The sequence below is a fragment of the Phalaenopsis equestris genome, unplaced genomic scaffold (genome assembly GCF_001263595.1).
Source record: "Phalaenopsis equestris unplaced genomic scaffold, ASM126359v1 Scaffold000511, whole genome shotgun sequence".
Taxonomy (NCBI): domain Eukaryota; kingdom Viridiplantae; phylum Streptophyta; class Magnoliopsida; order Asparagales; family Orchidaceae; genus Phalaenopsis; species Phalaenopsis equestris.
In genome coordinates, this window is record NW_018164951.1 from 286,157 (window position 1) to 308,804 (window position 22,648).

Consider the following 22,648-nt stretch of genomic DNA (forward strand, 5'->3'; position numbering starts at 1 on the left):
ATGGCAACTGCGGCGTCAGCTCCTCCCTTTCCTGTCCGATCGCTTCTCCCGCGAGCCGCCCGAGCCTTCTGATCTTCGCCAACTCGCGCAGGACCGGAGCCTTCCGGTCGTCGCCGAAGAAGCCCTCCGGAACTGCCTTCCTCCTGCGTTGCCAAAGAGCCCCGATCCAAAACCACTTCGCGCGAAAACCTCTGCCTGCGTCGTGCAAAATCTGCCGCAAACCTCCTTCGCGCTGTTCAGCCAAAGAACCCGCCGTCCTCCGTCCCGCTCGTCGCTTGTCCCTGGTCGAGCGAATCACGAGTTCGGGAACTCCTCCTTCAAATCTGCGTCGTTGGCCGAAATACCTCGATTTTGAACCGAAGCCACGCAGATCTCTTCCAAAATCCCCAAATTGTTCTTCTTACTTCATGCGCCGCCGCAGTTTTCTTCTCTGCCCTCGAACCAGGCTTTGATACCACTTGTTGAGAAAATTAGGGCGAAGAAAAACAGTAATCGACACAAATCCAGAAGAACACAGAGATTTAACGAGGTTCGGCAAAGATGCCTACGTCCTCGGGAGCAGAGCGGCGAGTTCCTTTCAATATTCAGAAAAGGGTTACAGAATAGAGGGTTCCTCCTGGGGTTACTAACAGGCCTATTTATAACCCCAGGAGTAAACCTAGGCACAATATGTAATTACAACATTACCCCTGTACCAAACTGCGGGGCTTTGCCCCCCCCATCCCAACCCACGTAACTTCCCCATTTGGACAGATTCTTTCGCTCTGCTCTGCTCCGCTTCGATCCAGCGTCTGTCCCGATATGGTATATGAGCCATACCATAACACTGGTGGTTCAAACCAACTCAATAATCAATAGCTCCTTAGGCTATGTACACTTCTTCATCATGACTTGATTAACCTGACTTGGTCTAATTGAATTACTACCCAAGAATTTTTTAAGAGAATTTACCAAGTCATTACAACGATGATGTCGAAGATTCTTAAGTTGTTACCAATAAAAGACGAAAAGGACGGTACATTGGCAGCTCTCTCGACTGTAACTCAACCGACATTTTTTATTGTTGGCCAACTCGAGCAACTCAACCAATAAGAACATAACTACAATAAATGCATTTATGCCATAACTCAATTTTACTGTTGTCTTTATGAAACAAGAAGCTCCAAATATTCAATAGAACATAGGGAATTTCAAGAGGTCCAATCATACAAAAATGGAAATAATAACTTTCAGCTATAATTGAAAAAAAAAATTGTATCCAAGTTCAAAGTGTTCCACAATTCAAACAAGAGCAAAAGTCTTCAATATTTACCTCCGAGATTTAAGAAGACAATGTACCTGAGCAAAAGGAAGGAAAAAAAAAGCCAGTTCAACCAGAGGGAACGGATCTTTCAAACTACAGATGCCTCTAAAGTAACCACAAACTGCAAGTCCAGTTGAAAATTGAAGTATACCTCAATTTTTTTTTTGAAATAAAATAATAATCACAAGTTCCAATGTCTAAAAAATCTCATTTTTTCAAACAATATATTTCCTTGAGAACTTATAGTAGGAAGAGGAGATGAGAAAATTGTCAAAATGATCCCTGAAACTTTGTAGGGAACCATTTTAATTCTAGAGACTATTAAAATGTCAATTTTGTCTTCAAAATCTTTTAATGGGGGCTAAAATATACCTCAAGGAAGACTATTTTAGCCAATATTAAAAGAGTTCAGAGACTAATTTGATACGTTTATAGACTCTAGGACTAAAATAACCCAATATAAGTAGTCAGGGACTATTTTGACACTTTACTCAATAAGAAATTATGGTTTAAACTGTCACAGAATAGAAATTACAAATCTCACCACGTGGAAAATACAGTTATGAAGAGCAGTCACCTAGAACATATCCAGTAACTCTTAAGTTCTTTTTAACACCGATAAAGCCTCCTTTGTTGTGGCGGAGATGACAGCATCAGAAGCGTTTGGTAAATAGTAGTACTTTCCTGCAAGAGCGAGGATTTTATAGTTATATGAGTTGGATTGAAATGAAATTATATGAAAATAAGTTTCTCTGAAGTTATATTCAGGACAAGCATATATATACCATGTGCAACCCTGGAAATTTCCTTGGCAAATCCAGTAGATACATACTTGTTTTCCGTGTCAATAACTAAAAGCGACATTCCAGCCTTGTATATCTTTCCGGCGACGTCGAGAATCTCGTCCTTAAAGAGCAGACAATTAATCAGATATTGGCAGGAAGGTATATATACATGCCACTTCATTCCTACATATTTACATATCTAACACCTAAACATCAATTTTTACATATAGGCTAGTGTAACCATGCATGAAAGGTGTATTTAAATTTCAACTTTAAAATGGAGAACTTTTTTATGAGAAATGTGAAAAATAAAGTTTAAATGTTAGACATATAAATTCATAGGAATGTGCGTTATGTATGTTAATGGCCCTTAAAAGGAAGATTTACATACAAACCACTTAATTCATATAATTCTACAATCAATCTTTCAACTTGAAGCAAAACGTCAAGTTGGCGAAGTCAGTTAAACCTGGATGAGGTCCACAATGCCACTGAGAAATCTATATTCTTATGTTTGGTATTAAAGGGTTGGATCATTTTCCATGAAGATTGAGCCACTCACTCAATCAATGTCAGGAAAGAGGATGAAAAGGAAAGGGGGAGGTGACGAAACAGGTTCTTTATCCAGTATCATTAGCGTCAAAAGCAATATCAGAGAATAGGAAATTATTAAATGAGGCAAAATCACAAAGAATTGCTAAAGATGGGTGATTTCTGAATTAAAAGAAAAAAGGGGAAAATGGAGGGATTGTATTTATTTACATTTAATAGAAAATTTTCTTAATTGAAATTTCCCATTTGAAATGCAGCCTAGTGATATTTACCAACAAAAAATCAATAATAAATGACTAATACATTTCCAATCAATACATTTACATGCAAAACTTCACAGCCATGTATTTGAAAACTCAAACATATATCGTCTAACGTTTTAAATAGGAAAGCATGTTGAAAAGGATTAAAAAGATTACCTTTGAATGTAGTAGGAAGAAAATGATGTTGGTGTTTATCAGAACGGGGATAATTAGATAATATTGCATTTTTACTCAATTGCCACCTTAGCAAAAGCACAAGTATTTTAAATATAAGCTACAAAATTAAATAATAAACAAGAATATCATTAATAATGAGAACATATAATAATAATAATGAGCAGTGTGGATTTCAACCATAAATATATAGTATATATGACAATTTAAGAATATAAATACTCAGCATCAAACACAAGCTCTCCTAGAACATGTCAACTTGAGTTTTAAATTATTAGCAGTCTGAGTTAAATTAGATGAAAATTTGGCTTATAGTTGCAACTATCATAAGAGGACCACAAACACTATATAACAGAGAGAGAAAAGTGAATTGGATGCAAAAGGTTGACTAGTAGATCCATGTAAAAGAAGGCAGGATAAGATCCTTAAATAAAAGTATCGATAATTAGAAGCAAAACATCAATAGTAATAGAAATCATCAATGAGATAGTCAACTAGTTTTTTTCTTTACCTGGCCTACAAATAGAGAAATAGAGCGACAGGCCAAGTGCCTTAGTTATTGACTATAATATGCAAAATAAAGTTCTTATAACTTTATTGAGTATTCAAATAGGGGATTGCTTCTTGGGCATGCAAAAAGAAAATCACAGAAAAGTGCATACAAAGAGAAATATAGAACGAGGCCAATTGCCATAAAGGTCGACAATAGCATGTGAAATTTAACCAATAAAAAAGAGGCTAGTGAGGCGACTTTTGATGGTTTTGACGCCATGTTAGAAGAGAGAATCATAAAGGACTGCATCTTTATGGAATTGAATGTTAATACAAATATATATATGTGTACATATAAATAAACAAAGAGAACAATCAAAAGAATATCCTCAATAATGAAGAAATATGATAATAACATATAGCGTAAATTCCTACTAAAATAGTTAACCTTGAGATAATCTAGATATGTTGACAATGCCGATAACGAAAATGATGATGATGAAGTGTTATGGGTTTATGATACGATCCGGAATAAATTTCTCACACAAATCAGTGCAAACACATATTTTATTTTGCGAACACCAAATCAAATCAATACAACACGAATATATAAAGATAAGCACCTAAAATTCAAGAGTTAGGCGATCTCTCCCAAATTCTACAATTCGAGAGATAAGAAATCCCTCCCAAACTCAAAAAACTCAAGACTCAATTTCATGCATAACCTTAACCCTAAACATATTGGCCCTGATTATATTAAATAATAATAAATAACCAAATATTAAATTGCACTTAGGTACACAAAAGATAAAAATTCCCTCTAGGCTAGGCAAAGAAGTAACGATACTTCCCTCGTAAAAGACACATTATCCTCAAGGTGGAAAAAAGTCCAGGTGTTCCTCTTTTTCCACCATGGTTGTCTTTATTTCTTCATCTTCTGCCTCCTCATCAAATACTGTGAGAACATGTAATGTTCAATCCTTAAAACGGTGTCTTTGAAAGTAACAGCTCCCATCACGCTTCCTTGTATGCCAGAATTTCCCTGTCGCTTTGCAGCTAGCTCTAACCATGACTAGATCGCGATGACGGAGCAGGAGGGGGAGAAAGACGAAAGTTTCGAGTCTTTGTAAGCCGCAATTTTGTCGTTGCCTTCTCTGCAAAAATTAGTAATTGCGATCCAATCACTGCCTTCTATGCGAAGAAAGAAGGAAGTTTCGAGTCGCTGTAATCCGCAATCCCGCCATTACCTTCTCCGCAAGCTCTAATCGCGACTAAATGAAGTTTCGGGTCTCTGAATGCCATGATCTCGTCGTAAGCCGCGGTCCCCTTTTATTTGTTTTCCAAAAATTCCAAGAAATCTACAACACTAATACCAATTTGCTACGATCAAAATTATATTTCTCACATAAATCATAGAAAACACATTTTATTTCACGAACACCAAATCAAAGCAATAAAATACAACTATATAAAGATAAACACCGACGATTCAAGAGATAGACAACCTCTCCCAACTCCTACAATTCGAGAGGTAGGAAATATCTCCCAACCGCTAACCCTAAAACTCAAGATACAATCTCATGCAAAACCCTAGCCCTAAACATATTAGCCATATTAGCCGTATTTATACTAAATATTAATAAATGACAAAAGACTAAATTGCACTTAGGCTAGGCACCGGCGCAACAATTTAATACTTTTTTAACTTGTTTGTTACCTTTAATTCTTGGGCAGAAGGCTTAGGAGCATCCAAAGAAATTGCAGCTTCTGGATCAGTAGATCGTTTCAATGATACATTAGCTCTTCCATCAGTAATGGCAACAATCATAATTCGACCAACATCACCACTCTTCTCAGCATTTAGCCCCACTCTAACTGCCTATGCATAGAAATAATGTGAAGTTAACAAATAGAAATATGAAAATAACGTAAAAAAAAATGAAAAATCTGTAAAATATGATACCGTGCTAAGACCATGAGCTAAAGGAGAGCCACCACCACAGGGGAGTCGCTCAAGGCGTTTCCTCGCCATTGCAATTGACCTCGAAGGTGGTAATAGAACCTCTGCAAAATCCCCACGGAAGGGAATGATTGACACCTGGTTAAAAATAAAAATACAGGTTCATTTCATAATTTTTGTAGGGTTGCCTTACAGGCTCCGTAGGCTACAGGTCAACAAACCATGCTGAAGATGTAACGACTTGACATGAAATCATCTAATCACCAAATGGAACTAGAATGAATAAGACATGCATATTAAGGTTTACTAATTTTAGCCGTACAAAACGCACAAACTATGTAATTTGTTTTATGGGGAATTAACAATTCAAATTGCTTTGTGAGCAAAATGTTTGAAGGGGCATTTACATACATAACACACAATTCTTATATATTTACATATCCCACACCTAAACTTTCATATTTACACAATAGCACTCAAATCTTTAATATCACATAAAAAATAGCACTTTTACCACTTTTTAAATGTGAAATACACATTTTCAGCAAGGTTTAAAGCACCAAAATGCTATCTACATAAATATGAAAGTTTAGGAGTACGACATATAAATACATAAGAAATGTGGGGTACGTATGTAAATTTCCCAGTTTCAAAATAGCAAAAATTTCAGGATATACAACTCGGGAGGTTTCTTGCTTCAGCATGAATAGAGGAATGATACAAAAAAGTGAAATTCAGTGGTTCTTAATAAAAATCAGATCAATGTGATTTTTTCTGCTCCCTCATCCCGGTCTCAAGACACGTAGAAGCATAAAATCATTTATATCGAAAGCATCCGTTACTCCCCATCAACATAGAAAATGGAATCCGATGCCCCATGTACTACTAGGAGCAGAGTAGCCACCCATATCCAATTGGTATTAAATAGTTGCTCCTTTTTCCAAATTTATTTGTCTGGTATTAGCTGAACCTCCTTGAGAATATGAGTTTTGAGTATATTATTGAAAATTAAAAGATGAAAAAAAATTAAATAACCCTTTCATTGGTTCACTAAAGTATGCATCTCATTTTTTATTTTTATTTTTATGCATCTCATTCGATAGATAGAGATAAATCATGAGCTATTTATATAACTTGTTCGAACCTGGTCTCTGCTTGTATAACTTTCTGCTAACAATTGCAATGCTGCACCTTTAGCATTTTGCATTCGATTTAGCGCCATACTTCCACTAGCATCAACCACAAAGATAACCTGAGAAAAGTATACATACAAAAATCACTACAAGAGAAAGTTTTTGGAAAGTTTACATACCTAGCAAAAAGTTCTTATGTATTTACATATGTCACACCAAAACTATCATATTTACATAATAGCACTTGTGTTTTAAACCTATGCATGCAAAGATGTATTTCACTTCTTAAAAGTGGTCATGGTGCTATTTTTGATGTGATATTAATGATTTGAATGTACTGTGTGTATGAAATTCTAGGAGTGAGATATGTAAATACATTAGAATTGTGTGCTGTGTATGTAAATGCCCCAAAGTTTTTTGTATGAAAATTCAGGTGCATTCAACCAAGAGATTTTACTCTACCATCCCAAATTAAAATTTCAAGCACTTTTTGCGAAGTTGCTTACTGCAAAAGAACTAAGAGAAGTCTCACTGACTAAAATCATTTGAGAATCCTTGAATAAATCACCAAACAAGAAAAGAGGCCAAACAAAAAAATAGCTATTAATTTTTGGAAGATTTACATACATGCCACCCAATTCTTATGTATGTACAAATCTAACACCTAAACTTTCATATCTACATTAATACCACTTTACCTATGCATCAAAGGGTATATTTCACTTCTAAAGAGTCGGTGATAGTGATATTTTTTTATGTTAAAGAAAGATTTGAGTATTAAGAATGTAAAAATCAAAGTTTAGACGTTAGATTTGTAAATCCATAAGAATTGTATGGTATATATATGTAAATGCCCCTTAATTTTATGAATGTCAACTTACCAAGGCACCAGCTTTCCGTGCCAACCTTTTTGCTCTCATATCTACTTTCTCCACATATACTCTTTTATTCTTGCTAGCGTCTTTATCCCTCCTGAGTTTTTGGTATGGTGCAGCTGCTCTGAGTGTTGCATCAACAGCCAACCTTTTCACTGGACCCTGCAGAAGCCATTGGAAAGGATCCTAAGCAGTATAATTATAACATCAGTATGATAACAAATCATATATTACGAGAAAATAGATACAACCCAAAACAGCATTATCTTTGATTGATTTAATGCATTAGTGGTAGAGGAAGGCAAAATCATGAAGGGAAATTTACATGCATAACACTCAATTCTTATGTATCTACATATCTGACACCCATAGTTTGATATTTTCACTTATAACACCTTGGTGTAATAAAATTATGCATGAAAATATGTAATTCACTTTTAAAAGATAGTGATAGTGTATTTTTGATGTGATGCTAAAGATTCGAGTTTTATGATTGTAAATATTTTGTTTCGTCCATAGATACATAAATACATAAGAATTGTGTGGTATGTATGTAAATGCCCCAATCATAAAATGGTGGTAAAATATAAAATGAATACACGGTTGGCAACCAGCAAGATCAACTTCTTAGGCCAAGTTGCTTATGGATAATAACATTGTACTAAAGCCAGAGGTCACAGATCTGATGAAGATCACCAAATACTTAAAAAGTTATTCTAAGGTAATGATAAAAAAATCCAACAATTTTTACGTCAGATTTTTGCACATCACAAAAATGACTAAAAATATGTTTATAAAATTATATATTTTGTAACAAAAATTTTAATATATATGTATGCATGCATGCATGCATATAGGTAAAAATAAATACTAGTATATATATGCGTTAATTTAATATCTTAAGTGACTAGCTTATTCTAGGAAGATTTACATACATATGATATAGTGCTAGAAGATTTTTCTACAGAAATTAGGCCAGACGAATATTTTATTGCAAGAACATCAAGCAACTCAGCACGAATACATAAGATGAGCACCTACAATTCGAGAGGTGGGCATTCTCTCCCAAATCATACGATTCAAGAGGTAGAAAATCTCTCCCAAACCCTAATCCTAAGACTCAATACAACAATCTCATGCATAACCCAAACCCTAAATATATTAGCCCCCTTTGTACTAGACAATAATAAATAACAAATGACTAAATTGCCCTTAGAAGCACAAAAAACTAAATTGCCCTTAGGCACCGGCATAACAATATCCATCTCTCAAAGAAGCACCTTGTCCTAAAGGTGGATAAAAAAAATTGACGTTGGATCAAGCTCCTCTGCCTTCACATCACACACTGTGAGAACCTGTAATGCCTGATCATTTTAAAGGTGTCCTAGGGTATATTTTTCATCACACCGAAAACATAACAATTTTACTCACTTCCCTGGAGAGTTTGAACGTTGCCCTCGTTTGTGGCCCATTATTCATGTCCTAAGGAGCTTCCCTCTCGACTTCCTCTATTTGAGTTTTTGGAATCATCATGGTTGTAGCATTTTAATATGACACTCCACCTATGTTGCTCCTATTAGCCAGTTCCATTACACTTTCATCTTCAATCAATTACGCTAATTTCATAATTCTCCCAAGCCTCGCGGACTCAACAAAAAAAAGTGTTGCACGTATGTCAAGCTTTAGACCTTTCATAAAATCTCTCTAATATTGCTTCAGAAATCCCCCTCCTGAGTTAAGGCAAAGAATTGCTCATATAATTCTCCTTCTCAAATGACCCATAAGCATTCTAACAAATAATCCTTAAATTTCTACCATGAGCAGATCAGATTTATAGCATCCCTCCACTGAAACTATGTTAGGGCTTTCCCCTCCAAACAGACATAACATTGCCACTATAAGCTTCTCCTCCCCATTTTTCTTGGGCCCACTGCTGGGGGAGGGGGGGTCAATTCTTCTGTCTGGACAACTGACGAGGTGTCCCATGCTGACTAGAAAGTAACCACCGAATAACTCCATTCGATGTCCTCAACATGGCACTAATGACCTCATTTCTGACTTGCGGGACCTCCCTCTGTATGGGCAACTCAGTAGGGGGGCTATAAATATGAAATATCTGCAATGCTTTGATTTGTGATTGCCCTGTATTTGTGGTCGACTCCTCAAACTCATGCCCTTTTTAGACATCCAAAGTCTGCCCTGCTGGTGTTCCTTTTACCGCTAGTGAAACAGCAGTTCAGGGTAACACCACTTCATATTCTGTATGAATACCCATTATATCAAGGTCACTACTTTCTCAAACGGCTACTGTTTCCTCAGCTAACATCTCTCTCTCGGGGTCCACTGGTGACATCTCTTCCTCGCTAGCTGCAATTGGAGAATACTCTTGGAAGTCTTCAACTTCTCCTATATCAACGGTGTCATTGCCTAATTTTTCAACAACATCCTGCTCAGTGAAACAAATCTCTCTCTTAGTGGTGCATTTTGATTCCACATGCTCAAATCCTGTCACTTAAAACACTTCCTGGCTGTAACAAATTTAAGGATGCGGCATGGTCTCTCATGTTCCCTACTATGAATCATTCTCGGATGTTCCTCCGAGTGCACTATGGCGATAAGATCATGAGGTTGACTTTTGCCTGTAAAATGTGGGAGTTGCTCGAAGGTATGATCCCTCTAATTCTGAAGATAGAGTCTGAAGTTTTTGTCTATAGTAAGTTGGTAGGAACTGACATCGTGTCTCCCGATTCATCCTCAGATTTTCTTGTTCTCCCCTTCAACACTCCTGATCACGGTCGAGGATAACCTTCTATTCGATTTCATCTTCAATGTTAGCAATCCACAGCCGAAGTCGGTAGATCTCTAGTCGTATCTCCTCCCGAGAAAACTCAGGCATGTATCTCATTAGTGGCATGACCAAGATTTATTGTTGGGAGGTGAGAGAGGTTTAAAAATTTAACTTAGGGTTGCTGATTTTGAAAATGAGCAAGAGGAATTGAGGGTTAGGTCAAAGTTATTGGCTATGATTGGGGATAGAAAAGAACAAAAAATTTTGTGGGGGTGGCTTGGGTGGGGCCAAATGCAAGGTAACCCTAGGATGGGACTAAGATTGGGCTAGCACTGATACCAAACGATACCGGAGGAGAAATGCCCAAACCACAAAATTCAACTTTTATTAAAAGGAAAAGAAAGTTATAACACACACCAATTGAAAATAACATCAACAAAACACAAACGACACAAACAGATACCTGAAGAGTGTGTCTCAAGGGCAGTGGCAGTTGGTGGAAAGGTGAGGTTGTAGCTGGGAGCAGCGGGACAACAGTTGGGACTGTTGGGTGTTAGGGAAAGTGGAGCGGAAAGAGCTGGACAACAAGTTACTGCAGCAGAAATCGGGTCAGCAGCGCAAAGGGAAGCGGTTGGGGATGGCCGACGGCTAAGAAAAGTGAAGGAGACCGAGTGGAAAAGATAAAAGAGGAGATACAATCATCAACTCAGAGTAGGAAACAGCTGAAGCACCACCACTTCCTCAGATACAACCCTAGAAAAAGGAAAAGGATTCTACACAAAAAAATTTGAAATCAACTCACAGCAAAAACTCCCTAGACTCTTAGCAAACCTGTGTACATATAGCCCTAGCAAGACTAGAAACAAGAAAGGAAAGAAGAGGAGAAAGGAAAGTCTTACAAAAAAAATGGGCGGGAATAATCAAAATAGCCATTAGAATGCTTCCATGTGAAGAAGCAGAAAAGTAAGCGAAAGAGAACCGTAGGAGGTCGCTTGCCCCATCAGAAGCATCGTCTAGGCCACTCAGTTTTGGGATCACCCGAGATCAGGCCCCAATTGGATCGATCGGGCTGGTCCACTGCTCCCGCTCGCTCGGGAGCCCTCCCACTCCAGCTTCCTGCGTGCATTGGATTGTTCCGCACCCGCGTCAATTTTTTTTTTCAAATGTAAATGGGCGGGAATACTCAAAATAGCCATTGGAATGCTTCCATGCGAAGAAGAAGCAGAAAAGGAAGCGAAAGAGAACCGCAGGAGGCCGCTCGCTCCGTCAAAAGCATCGCCTGGGCCACTCAGTCACCCTAGATCGGCCCCCAATTGGACAAGCCCGGCTGGTCCACTGCTCCCGCTCCAGCTTCCTAGGTGCATTGGATTGTTCCGCACCCGCGTCACTTTTTTTTCAAATGTTTACCAAAAAAAAACCCCACTTGAAAATTCTAATATCATATTTTGGTTTTTAATCAAAGAAAAAAGTGTATCCACCCATTGAAAAGTAATAATTAGTTCATGAGGGGTGATGTGGGAAAAGTGTGTGAGGGTTTATACTGGTCCTAAAGTATCCCTATTTTCTCCTGGGTTGAGAGGTGAGTAAGAAACCACTTCAATAGAAATTAAGCAAATGAAAATACGCAAAAAATACTGAACTGTAAATCTTTCTTTGTAGATATTACAAAGAGAAAAACCAGAGTTCTTCAACAAAAAAACTTCAGATACTGAAGACATATTGCTGCAAGAGAAGCAAACCTTAGGAAGCATAGGTTTAATATATCGGCCCCTATCCTCAGAGAAGATGACATTCTTGGCTCTCCCAGCTTTTCCTCTACGTCTCTGTGCTTGCTGTGCAAAGAAAAGCAACTTCTCATCCATTATACCACCTTCAGCATCAAAAATAAACTCATCTGGAATTTGCTGCTCCTGTTGTTCATTCTCTTGGTCATCATCATCCTGCTCTTATGTTAACCAACGAGGATTATGAGAGGAACAAAATGTTGGTAAAAGATATCATTATAGAAATAAGGAAGAATTACATGCATACCACTCATTTCTTATGTATTTACATATCTAACACCTAAACTTCAAATTTTACATACACACCACCTTCCCTATGCATGAAAAGGTGTATTTCACTTTTTCAAAGTTAAAATGCAATTAAAATGGTAGTATTTTTTTATGTGCTGTGAAAAATTTGGATGGTATAAATGTAAAAAAATTAAATTTTAGGTGTTAGATATGCAAATACATAGGCATTGGGTGGTATGCATGTAAATGTCCAACAAGACTCAATGTAAATATCCCATGCCAATTTTAAGACAAACCTCCTCCTCCTCTTCCTCATTTTGATCCTCAGATGTGTCCTGACTTTGTGGAGGGGGTGGCTGAGGGGGTGGAGGCTGATTCTGCTGCTCTTGTGGATTCGTATTGAAATTTGAACGTGGAATTATTACAAGCTCTACCTAGATTGCAAAATTTGCATATCAAAACCTGTAACTCAATTCAAAACAATAATAATAATAATAATAAAAAGAATAAAGCCGGCTTATAAAGACACTCAACAGATTTCTTCAGGTCATCCACACTGACTTTGTCGCGTCCCTCTAATGCAGTCAGACATTTGGCCACACGAGAAGCATATAGCTCACCTCTATGCCCCTGATAAATTAATTTCTCAATTGGAATAATTGGTTGTAATTCAATAATAAGAACTTTAAGGAGGGTCGGCTCTATTCATCTGATATAAAAGCATAATTTACAAAAATTCAACTACCACGCAGCATAGCATGATTTAAATATGTATAATAATTTTATGGATAAAGTATTCTGTATTAGCATAAGTAAAATGAAAAAACAAAAAAGCATTATAATCACAAGTGCCCACATAATGCAACTGAAAAATACCTCGCCGAAGGCACCTACACTGTGGAAGTGCTGCATTCATGTATAATGCTTTTGCATAGAAAAGGAAGATTCATATAAATACCACTCAATTCTTGTGTTTATGTATTTTTATATCTAACAACTAAACTTCAATTTTTACATACATACCACCTTACCTATACATGTAAAGGTGTATTTAACTTTTAAAAGTAAAGATGGTGGTTTTTTATGTGGTTTGAAAGATTTTGGGGTATAAATGTAAAAGTTAAGATTCAGGTGTTAGATATGTAAATACATAGGAATTAGGTAATATATATGTAAAAGTCCCGACAGAAAATTACCAGTATTCTACACCTAGAAATATTATAACTAGTTTACAACTGCAATGGGGAAGTTTTGAATTCTTAATAGGAGGGTTTTAAGAAACAATCTGTGAGAGCTCTGATTACACAAATAAGAAGTTTTAAGGAAAAAATCAGTGATAATCAGATGGCCCATAAATTTCGCCCCTTTAGTTTCGGGATGTAGACGAATAATGCACCCCAACATTGATTGTAATAAGTTATGCAAAAGACACCACTAAAATATAATTTAAACCATGAAACTACTAAGAGGTTGGATAAGGAAATCAAATTTTCACCATGCATAACTTGAGTGTTAGTACCTTTAAATTGTCTAATCTCTGATTCGAGCATCAAAATTGATCTTTAACACCATTTTATACAATTTTAATATCGCAAATCACAACCACCTTACATATTTTTGCACCAGATGGTCTAGTTCCAATAAATTTCCCCAATAACAAAATAAATCCTAATGCGACTCCAGTTTAAGAGCATAATTTGACTATACTAGTTGTATCCTTAAAAAAACTAGCTTTGTTTATTTGCCCTCATTAATAGGCAAGGAGATGATTATCATAATTAATGTTTGTGAATTATTTCTCTTCATCAAAATAAAACACCGAATGTCTACCTTTTGACATTCACAAGCATGTAGAAAACCATAAAGAATGCCAATCCATTTTATAGGTACAATACCATATCAAATTTGTGATCATCATCTGATACCAGACATTAAAAAATTTAACATTACATGCGAAGAACGTATCATGCATAGTATACAACAACAACAAAGCCTTAATCATGCATAGTATACAAAAAGAAAAAAAAAGGTGAATCGAAAAAGATATGACCGAATGCACCAATAAATGTGTAGATAAAAACTAATAGAAGGATGTTCACAAATAAAATGAGTAGGTTGTAAGACCTAGTCATTATGATGAAGTGACCCAAGAAAGTTGTGTAAGCCTTGAAGGTGGTTGGGATTGGTCCTTCCTTGGAGAAAGAGATGGCAAAAGTGGTAGCAGGACAACATAGGAAGGTTTTTTAATCTATAAATACAATTGGATGGGCTATAAAGGACATCAAAGATAATCGGGTTGATCCTTCTTAGGAGGTGGAGGGAACATGACACCAAGGAAGTGATGTAATGGTGCAAGAAGGTCGTGGATACCACTAAAAATGTTTGAATCAATCATGCACTAAAGATGGTGATAAAGGGAGTCAGAAGGAGCTATTATAGACATCAATGAATAGCAATCAGGGTTGCCCCTCACAAAGAATAAACAGTGATTGAACAAATTGAAGTTGGTAAATAATTGAAGTTGGTTAGGGCAATCCATCTCTTAGATGGAGGGGTTGCACTTAATGATCCAGATTCAACAAGAAATTAAAATAATTGGGACAAACTTTCCCTAAATAAAAAGAAAACCGGACGACCTAAAGTTGACGGGTGATTCAGGGCAATCTAGACGATTATCTTGAACAGGGGGTGAATTGAACAACCTGGTGTCAACAAGCAATTGGTAGTTCAGTCATTCAATTTCTTAGAAGACTGACTGTCCAGCACAAAGGGGTGACAAGAAAGAGTTTTGCCAGTTGTCTTAAACATAGAGGGTGGATTAAGCACGAGAAGTTTATAAGTGACTATTGCTGGCCATGACTATCCAGCACAAAGGGGTAGACCAAACGACTTAGAATTGATAGAGAATTGAAAACACTTGGGATAGCCACTCCTGGGAATGAAGGGAAGTGGGCTAAGATAACTATAGTTAATGAGCAATTGGAGATGTTGAAACTTGAAAGCAATCCTATTGAACAAATGAGGGTGGACTGAACAACTTGGAGCTTTAATTGGTGGTCAGAAATTTAAGAATTTTGCAATTTGAATTCAAAATGTCTTAAATGAGAATTGGAATCTATCTATACATTTTGAGGGGAATTTCAATCCTTATGTAATATTATAATAAAACTTCTTTATTTTTATCAACAACAAATTCACCAAATTACATACTCCCATATTAAGAAATTGAATAAGCGATCTCCAACTTAGGTCAGTCTTATTGACTTGACTGACAAACCCGAGCCACAGTTTGGCTAGGTTGTAGCTAGTTATGTCTCTGATAAATGAACAAATATACCATCCTGAATATCAGAAGGCCAAAATTCTGACAGTCAGATTGACAAAAGCAATTATGAGATTAATGGATCAAAGATAGTCTCCAGTAAACAATAATGATAAACCATCATTTATGTATCAAATATTAGCCTCCTCAAAACAATCATTCACCAAAGAGTTTGCAAAACAAAGGCCAATTCACATTGTATGACCTTAAAAAAATTCAAAAATACTCAGACAAACTGTTAAAACAAGTATGTACCACCACAACCAAAGGGCGCCGAGTTACACAAAATTTCAATGAGAGAATATGCAATTTTAAAACGATCAGTTCGATGATCTTCCGGCCACTACCCATGGGCCTCACATTCTTGAGCGTAAGAAGGGCAAGTAACTGAACCAATCTAAACTGCTTTAATTGGCTCAAGTCTTAAATGTGCTCGTAATCGAATGATTTTGGTGTCATTAGAATTATATCAACTATAAAATTATTTTAATTAAAAATTTACCAAATTTTGGGGTTTATTTGGCCTTGAAAAAAATCTTGAATACAAATTTTGCAATAAGTATAACCTAATTGAGTTGATTTAAATGCCCTGGGATGTGGTGCTTTGCGCTAAATATTGTGCTTAACTAAATGAAGTTTTTTTTATCCCAACAATTATAAATTATTATCCACCTATACTCCATATAAATAAAGAAGAGCTTCTTAAAACATATTCTATAAGAACTTAATAATTGCTTTTCATACAAAAAACAAGAATTTTGACTAAAGATCAAAAGTAACTTCCATTGATATGAAGGTGAGAATTGACAATTTTTTAAAATAAATTGATTTTTATTTATTAACAAGATGGCAAACTAAGCACAGAAAGTAAACCTGACAGCCGCCGCGAAGTGCTTCCATAACCAGATATTTAAGCTGATCTCTGCTGATAGTGACATCCTTCAAATATTCTCTTGCCAAAATGATCTGCATCACTAGATTAAAACTTAGAAAGTCTAAACACTAAGATAAATGCATTTTCCTATAAAAGCTAGTTATGGTAGAATACAAATCAAGAGATACAAGGTTGCTAGGTTGATTTGCTATTAAAGGCTCATTTACAAGCATAGCACACAATTCTTATGTATTTACATATCTCACACCTAAACTTTCAATTTATTGCAAGCACATTTCTTTGGTGAAAGTCAATTCTTTGATATCACATAAAAAATACCACCTTTCTAACTTTTAGAAAGTCAAAGTCACCTTGACATGCATACGTAAGGTGGCATGTATGTTAAAATTTAAATTTTAGGTGTTAGATATGTAAATACATAGGAAATGAGTGGTATGTATGTAAATCTTTGTAAAATATATTGCAAGAAAGCGAACTGATATGAGCATCAATCACAAAAGATGAACATGGAAAGAATAATGATGTCGCAATCGAACATTCTTCGTCAATTTGAGAATATGAAGCATCTATGATTTTTTTTAATTGAAGGAGAGGCTTTATGGGACAATGATTGGTCGACATTTTTATGCAAAATATGTAACATGTATTTGCATGGATGACTATCTAGTTATTCTTTGCATTCGATTATCTTTGAAACGTATAACCTTATTTCAGTTTTTTTTAGTCATTTAGAAACTGAAAAAACAGCCAGCCGTTAAAGAGCTAGTTCCATGATATCATTGGAACAGATCAAGCAATTCCAAATAAAGAAAATTACAACAGATTTGACACACAAGTCATTCTCAGTTAGTTAGGCAAATTTCCTATTTTCCTTCTTCTTCTTCTTCTTCTTTATGGCAAGACAAGCTTTGGCCTAAAAAGTGCAGCGCCCCGGCAGACTTTATTTCAAAGAACATATTTTTTTTGTTTAAATCTTGTCTTGAGAAATGGAAGGAAATCCTCTCGAAGTAACTTATTTAGTAATTTTGTAGCAGATATAAATCTAAATGCTGCCGATTACCTGAGTTTTTGCCAATTCAGTTTCTTCATCAACCATTTTGAGGACCTCGTTGCTAGATTCTTGGAACTGTGTTGCGATAGAAACAGCTGCTACCCTGTCATCAAAGCTCATTGGAAGATCTGCACTGCATAGGACGATAGCTTAGATGTAAGGCCAAGCAAAACAACTAGGAAAATTTACACACGTAGTACACAACTATTATGTATTTACATATCTCACACCTAAACTTTCATATTTACATACATAGCACTTTGGTGTTTTAAACCTATATATGAAAATGTGTATTTCACTTTTAAAAAATGATAATAATGCTATTTTTATGTGATGTTAAAAATTTGAGTGCTATGTGATGCAGCTTTAGAACATTCGGGTCTCACTATCTCATTTTTCATAACAACTTAATTTCTTAGTATTAGTTTACTATTATATTTTAATAGTTGTTTATCTGTTTTTTATTTCTTTTTTATAAGTCATGTGCTAGCTAATGAGTTACGTGGTCCCTCATTACTTTTTGTTGGTTTCAACCTTTTTATACCCGCTAGAGGTAGTGGCTTAAAGCCTTTTCTGTTTTGGGCTATCAATTTGGAAAGGAAACCACAATTTTTGTTGTGTTTATCGGTTCCTTCCCCTTGAAGGTGTTGGTGCCTCTCGGTTGTTCTACGCCATTTGGTATTAGAGCTTCCAATGGAGGAAAGCAGCCAGCCATCGGCGATCGACGGTGTTCGCAGCTGGGAGTTCTTGCGTGAAGCTCAACTCAAGTTGGAACAACAGGTGATTAGCATGCATATCACACCTCGGATGAAGGACATGTTCGTCTCTATGAACTTGAGTTGAGTTCCTCTGAATTGAAACGGAACTGTTGCAGCTTGAGAACATTTGGGTCTCACTATCTCATTTTCGTAATAGCTTAATTTCTTAGTATTAGTTTACTATTATATTTTAATAGTTGTTAAGACTTGTGTGTTATGTATGTAAATGCCCCAAATAACTATCGTTTATACTTGAAAGAGTAGATGGGATTACAATGTAAGAAAATCATGCAGAAAAATACTCAAATTTTAAAATAGTGACACTTCTCATGTTATTACCAATGCAGACCTTGTGAAACTGTAAACTAATATACAGAATAGGAACATCAACAAAATACTAAATACCTTAAGTTTATTGCGATGCGGTCAAGTAAGTGTTCACGTACAGAACCTTCCTCTGGATTATATGTAGCAATGAGAAGTGGCTTGCATGGATGTCTGAAGCTTATTCCCTCTCTCTCCACAGTATTAATCCCCTCCGTAAGAACATTTAGAAGCAGGTTACTAATACTTTCATCCAAAAGGTTAATCTCATCAACATACAAAACACCTCTATGAGCTTCAGCAAGAAGTCCAGGTTGGAATACAGTTGTCCCAAACTTCACAGATTCCTCAACATCAACAGATCCTATAAGTCTGTCTTCTGTAACACCAAGTGGAATCTGGTGAATTTAAACACCACAAACGTTTATGAGTTTAGGTTAAATGAGAAAGCCGTAAATTTCAGAGATGGCTCAATGAGAATTTACCTGAATAAAAGGTGACTTTACAATTACAGTCTTTGCATTGCCAGCAATATCATATTCTATTCGTTCAGCTAATCCATCTTCCCACCTGGTGTTAAAAGGCATCAGTAAAAGATTAGGCACAGATATAAAGATGATCTTGCCGTTTCATCACAAATAACTACAACCTTATATTACAAAAAGGTACAAAGTCTCCAAAAAAGAAACAGTAAACTTATGCATCTAAAAGTTAAAATTGAAATTTAGCTGGAGAAAGTTTCCAATTAAATAGCACACAACTAAAACCTTTGTAACATAGTTTGGATTAATGAAATGTAGATTTAACAAAGCGCCCAATATCTTCAAAAGTGTCCCAACATTTCTTGGTCAAACAACACAAACAAAAACTTTTTTACACAGAAACTATAACAAAAATTTTGCGTAACCTTACTCTTCAGGGCAGGAGGGGTCTGCATTTGCTATGGAGCCTGAGATTACTTCAATAGGAGGTAGAATGGCATGCAATCCACGAGCCATAACAGTCTTCGCCATTCCACGCTTACCTGAAATGACAATCCCTCCAATCTCACGATCGATAGCTCCAAGTAGTAAAGCTGTTTTAATAGCATCCTATGCCACAGAAATATGTCAAGACTATAATCCAATTCCACCATTGGACAAATAGCACCTAAAGATTATTCAAAAGAGATGAACATGACAACACTTTATCAAATGATCACACCCTTTGTTAACAAGCTATAACATTTTTAATGTTGTTAATCAGATATTAGTAAGGAGATAAGTGTCAAAATAGTCCCATGACCCTCTGTAGAGGGTCATTTTAGTCCCAAAGTGTCAATTTATTCCTATACTTTTTAATATGGTTTAAAATAGTGCCCAATGAGGATTTCAATATGAATTTAAAGAGTTTGGAACCCATTTGGCATTTTTATAAACTCTAGGACTAAAATGGCCCCAAATTAATAGTGAGGTGAGTATTTTGGCACTTTACTCCATTGGTAAATTGAAAGATAAGTAGACAAGCATACTAAGCAGATGAATGTTACTCAAATGCTTAAACTTTTGGGTTGAAAATATATTTGGCCATCGTGCTTCAAACCCGCATTTGGACTTCCTTTAATTCTCACAATCTTACAAATAAAATCAAAGTTGATCGAGTGGTTTGCACCATCTCCCATGGGTCTTGATAGCCATGAACATTGTTGAGTGATAAGAACTGATAACTCCCATGTCGGTTTCACATTTTTGAATGGGCACTTAGAACATAACAATGGAAATATATTTTTATTATAAGAAAATACATTTAAAAATTTTGGTAATGCATCTAAAAGTAGAGTGGTTCAAAAGCCCGTAAACTGTTTATTCTTTTCCATCACATACAATTTAAGTACTTGTAACAAGTTAGTGGGTGGTCATATTGATTTCATTATTTCTATAAATGAAAATGGACAAGACATATTTATACATGATCATTGATTGTGCACAGTTCCAATTTCCCTTTTGTTTCATCTTATTTCTTACCAACTTTCATACTCTTTATTTTGGGATCAATGAGTGTGGGTTCTGCATAACTTTAATGAGAAAAAAGCCTCAGAAGCAACCTTTGGATCAATAGCTACAACAAACCCTGCTTAGAAGGTACGCTCTTTGCTCTAGGGGCAGAGACATAGTCTCAGTTTTAGTCTCATTTTTTTAAGATTATATTTCTCAACATAGTTAAATTTTAATCATTTAAATTTGTATTCCTTAAATATCTTACTTTTGACAACCATATTCATAGTTTCATGCAGATCATAACATCATTTAAGAAATATATTTTGTTTGCCCAAAATATCTCCAATAATCATATAACAAAAATAATTTTATCTTCATATCTTGCAAATTCCTATATTTAGGCGTTCTTTGATAAAATCTGGACTTAATTAGATTAATCACTTACAGTTGTAAGCGAAAGAGGGTACAATCTTGCCCACATAGGAGAAATTGTTGTTCCAAACAGACCAAAAATAGGCATGTGCAAGAATGGCATGAAGGGTAATCTTTTTACTGCCTGGGTCTGGATGAAACCGGTCTTGGCTCAAGAATCACAATCCATCCTTCTTATCACAAAATGCTTCAATATTTTTCTAATTAGATCATAATCCATCCAAGAAATAATCTGACTTTTTTTTTTTTAGAAGTTGCTTTATGAGCTGCAACCTCCCTATTATCCTATGTTTATGTTAACTTAGTTTTTCTTATTCTATGGACTGTCCTTTTGACTTTAATTTGAAATTTCAACGCCTGAACAAAATAGCTCAGATTCAAACATTTATCTTGATCGAATGATCAGGACGGTCTATGCTTCAAAGGTTCCTGCATTTGAGTGATGTTTTTGTAGACCACTCGTGAGCAATCAAATAATTATGCGAAAAATACAATTGAATAATTTTAGTTTATGTGCCAAATACATTTTCTTTGCTCCAATATTTCCATTAATCTTGCAATCAAACGATGAAATGCCCTGAGCATATAAAAGAGAAATTGAGCTTCATAGTCTAAATTTCCAAAATAAAGAAACTATAATGCCACTAGTAAGCAACAAATTCTCAGTACAATAAACATCAAAGACCTAGCCCTAATGGCGATACGCAGAAACATAGCAAACAGGTTGCAGCATGACTTACTTGTCCAACAACCGCGGCTAAGGGGAAGTAATTTCGGCCATATGGCGAGGATTCCAATGGTGTCTGCTTCGCTTTCGATGTGACTAAGGCTCCGTTGGTGGTGTCAGTGGCGGCGAGACCGGAGGCGGCGATCGGACGGAAGAGTGGAGGTCGGAGGATAGGGCGGCGGACAATGAATGGGAATAGCTCAGGAGTGAGGGGATGAAGTTTAGGGCTATAGGGAGGGAGCATAGAGGATTGGAATGGCGAACTGAGCGCCATTAGAGATCGTGAAGGTGCAAGCGGATGCTTATTCTCTCTACTCTCTTCCACCTTATCCTTGTGCAGGATATCAGTTTGCACCGGCGTTTCTCACCGGGTGTTTCCAGCTTCGTTAATGTCCATAATTTTATTTTCTTTTGAAAAATAGATCAGTGGTTTATAATATTTTAAATTTTTGGGGGCTGAAATGCAACTCCCAGAAAATTGGCATTTACATGCATACACTAAAATTCTTATGTATTTACATATCTAACAACTAACATTTATTTTTTTATATTTATACATCCCACATCAAAAATATCTTCATGTTAACTTTAAAAAACATAAAATACACATTTTCATACATAATTAAGATAATTAAGATGACATATATGTAGGTTAGAACTGAAGTTTAAGTGGTAGATACATAAATACATAATAATTGAGTGTCACATATGTAAATCGAAACAGTTTTCTTAAACAAGTTTTAAAAAATAGATTTATGCAATTGAAATTTTTAAAAAGAAGCAACTAAATAGTTCTCCAAACAGAATTATGATGGTCATCTCA

The 22,648-nt window shown here is 35.8% G+C and overlaps 1 protein-coding gene across 5 annotated transcripts; it reads right to left on the reverse strand.

Annotated features, from left to right (window-relative positions):
• Positions 1 to 1,124: 1,124 nt before the first annotated feature.
• On the reverse strand, positions 1,125 to 22,222 carry LOC110028323 (magnesium-chelatase subunit ChlD, chloroplastic). 5 transcript variants are annotated; one of them, XM_020730131.1, is made up of 16 exons: positions 21,839 to 22,222; positions 19,603 to 19,781; positions 19,176 to 19,260; positions 18,772 to 19,088; positions 17,618 to 17,741; positions 16,536 to 16,628; positions 12,875 to 12,970; positions 12,637 to 12,774; positions 12,065 to 12,265; positions 7,544 to 7,699; positions 6,674 to 6,781; positions 5,533 to 5,667; positions 5,287 to 5,448; positions 2,089 to 2,209; positions 1,848 to 1,987; positions 1,125 to 1,424 (listed from the first exon to the last, which is right to left on the reverse strand). In XM_020730131.1, exons 1-15 carry the CDS (start codon positions 22,097 to 22,099, stop codon positions 1,902 to 1,904), a joined length of 2,262 nt encoding a protein of 753 aa, XP_020585790.1. In that variant the 5' UTR covers positions 22,100 to 22,222; the 3' UTR covers positions 1,125 to 1,424; positions 1,848 to 1,901. The 5 variants fall into 5 exon arrangements, with proteins under 5 accessions (XP_020585790.1, XP_020585789.1, XP_020585792.1 ...); XM_020730130.1 differs by having other exon boundaries at positions 1,126 to 1,338; XM_020730133.1 differs by having other exon boundaries at positions 1,127 to 1,338; positions 19,603 to 19,714; positions 21,839 to 21,913.
• Between the last annotated feature and the right edge of the window lie 426 nt (positions 22,223 to 22,648).

Bases quoted from the DNA above. Each gene is read 5' to 3' on its own strand.
- LOC110028323 (XM_020730131.1), bottom strand. From the start codon at position 22,099: ATGGCGCTCAGTTCGCCATTCCAATCCTCTATGCTCCCTCCCTATAGC. The intron at 17,742-18,771 runs GTATTTAGTATT...CGTCCTATGCAG, and splicing joins CGCATCGCAATAAACTTAAG to TGCAGATCTTCCAATGAGCT. The intron at 7,700-12,064 runs GTTTGCTTCTCT...TGGCTTCTGCAG, and splicing joins TTAAACCTATGCTTCCTAAG to GGTCCAGTGAAAAGGTTGGC.